The 2,463-nt window shown below is 40.3% G+C and overlaps 1 protein-coding gene across 1 annotated transcript; it reads right to left on the reverse strand.

Annotated features, from left to right (window-relative positions):
* On the reverse strand, positions 1–2,078 carry LOC146940802 (serine hydroxymethyltransferase 4). The gene is made up of 4 exons (XM_085754570.1): positions 1,314–2,078; positions 836–1,226; positions 636–737; positions 1–453 (listed from the first exon to the last, which is right to left on the reverse strand). The coding sequence occupies exons 1-4, from the start codon at positions 1,989–1,991 to the stop codon at positions 209–211; spliced, it is 1,416 nt and encodes a 471-aa protein (XP_085610696.1). The 5' UTR covers positions 1,992–2,078; the 3' UTR covers positions 1–208.
* Between the last annotated feature and the right edge of the window lie 385 nt (positions 2,079–2,463).

Raw genomic sequence — 2,463 nt, forward strand, 5'->3', positions numbered from 1 at the left:
TTTAGTGGCTTTAATCGCTAATTAGAATTCATTAATTGGTTTCTTCAAACAGAAATTCAATATAACAGCAAGGATACAAACATTACAGACACATGAACTTAAATTTAAAGCAAAAACAATGGAATTATCCTATGTGACATCCAAAATAAGAGCATTATATCCCCATCTTGCCAGGGTAGAGTCATTTTGGAAGAGTTGCATGCCCAGCCTAATCCTTGTACTTTAGCTCAGACACTAGGAATCCAGGCATATCAAATGATGCTGAAAACTTCTCAACATCAGCTTTAAGGTCTTCAAGAGCTTTGTTGTTCACTAAGCCCTTGTTGAAATCCTTCAAAAGTTTACCATATTCCTTTTGAATCTCTAGTGTGAGAGTTACTGCACGGTGAAGGAACTCTGCAATCTGCTCGAAGTCCTTCTCAACCAGACCCCTGGAAGTCATAGCTGGGGCACCTGTTAACAGAAGCTCATGTCAAGAACTAGTGCAAAATGAATTATAATACACACATGAATAACACATCAAAACTTTGCATAAACAAGGACTTCCAATATTGGCTTTCTGGTGACATGTTATGATTTTTTTGTTTTGTTAATAATTTAAAATAACACAAGTTCAAGTATACAAAAGTTCTTACCAATCCTGACTCCTCCAGGTGCCAAGGCACTACTATCACCAAAAACAGCATTCTTGTTCACAGTAATGTTACAGAGGTCACAAAGTTTTTCCACCTTATTGCCTGCAAGAGTATGGAAAATACATCAACAAATGATGACCCCAACTTTAACAATCAAACCCAACGACATTGCAACATTTTTTACGAGTTTATTAGTTTACCGGTCAAGCCAAGAGGGCGGAGATCCCACAAGACAAGATGATTTTCAGTTCCTCCGGTGACAAGACTGTATCCCTTGCTCATCAAGTAATTTCCAAGTGCAACTGCATTGGCCTTAACTTGCTTGGCATAGGCCTTGAACCCAGGCGTGGTGGCCTGTTTCAAAGCAACAGCAAGAGCACCAATCTGGTGGTTGTGAGGACCACCCTGAAGGGAGGGGAAAACAGCAAAGTTGATTTTGTCTTCAAAATCATAAACTGCATTCTCAGGCTGACCCTTCTTGGGTGGCTTAGGTCCCTTCCGGTAGAAGATCATACCAGCCCTGGGACCCCTTAAACTCTTATGGGTTGTTGTTGTGACGATGTCACAGAACTCAAAGGGATTGTTAGCTTCCTGTATCCACAAAAACGTAAATCAAGCTCAAAATAAAACACTAAAATTCATATGAGTAATGAGTATGAGATAGAAGATCCATAATACCTGAGCAGCAACAAGGCCACTAATATGAGCCATATCACAAAGCAAAAGAGCACCACACTTATCAGCAACTTGTCTAAACCTTCCATAATCCCAATCTCTAGGATAAGCACTTCCACCACAAATAATCAACTTTGGTCTAAAATCCAAAGCTTTCTCTTCCAACCTATCATAATCAATAAACCCGGTTGTCGAATTCACCTTATACGGCAAACTCTCAAAGTAAATCGAAGTAGCCGAAATCTTCTTCCCACCGGAAGTATAGTAACCATGAGTCAAATGTCCACCAGAAGGTAGATCCAGTCCCATGATCCTATCATGAGGATTGAGAACGGCGGTGTAAGCGGCGAAATTCGCCGGTGAGCCGGAGTAAGGTTGAACGTTGACACCCCAGGTGGCGGCGTCGAGATGGAAGGCGGTGAGAGCGCGTGAGCGACAAATGTTTTCGATCTGGTCGATGAATTCGTTACCGCCGTAGTAACGGTTACCGGGCATGCCTTCGGAGTATTTGTTGGTGAGGGCGCTTCCTAGGGCTTCAATGACTGCGAAGGAGGTGAAATTTTCTGAGGCAATGAGTTCGATTCCGCGGCATTGACGGCGTTTTTCTTTTTCTATTAGGTCGTGGATTTCTGGATCTACGGTTACTAATGGTGTGTTTCCCCATTCACTAACTGGATCCATTGTGAATGAATCGATGAAGAATGTGGAAACAAAGAAAAGAGCACGACAGTGGTGATGTACTGCTGTGTGTGACTTTGTTGTTGTTGTACATCTGAGTTTGTGGGCTGTGTGTTCCTTTTAAAACATCTCTTAGCTGGTGATTCGAATTTGAATGTACCATTTTATCCTTGCTTTAGGATTTGGTAGATCAGGTGAGTCGATGTTTTTAGTTAATGAGGTAGTAAATATTGCATTCATATTTTATATTAACAATTTTTTTTAGAGGGTTTAGAAACTAAATTGATCACTTATTCCCTCAAAAGAAAATAAATCACTTATTCCTTCCTGTCGGTGTCTTTGAATTAGCAGTAACCCATTACAACCATTCATATTACGACAATCCCATGTGTTTTACCCTTGTTATTTTGGTGTCAACATGACAACATCATGTGTTAATTAATTATTAAAATATTAAAGCTGTACACAAAGTCAA

Source organism: Medicago sativa, chromosome 3, assembly GCF_051527215.1.
Source record: "Medicago sativa cultivar Bolivia chromosome 3, Bolivia_mono, whole genome shotgun sequence".
Lineage (NCBI taxonomy): Eukaryota > Viridiplantae > Streptophyta > Magnoliopsida > Fabales > Fabaceae > Medicago > Medicago sativa.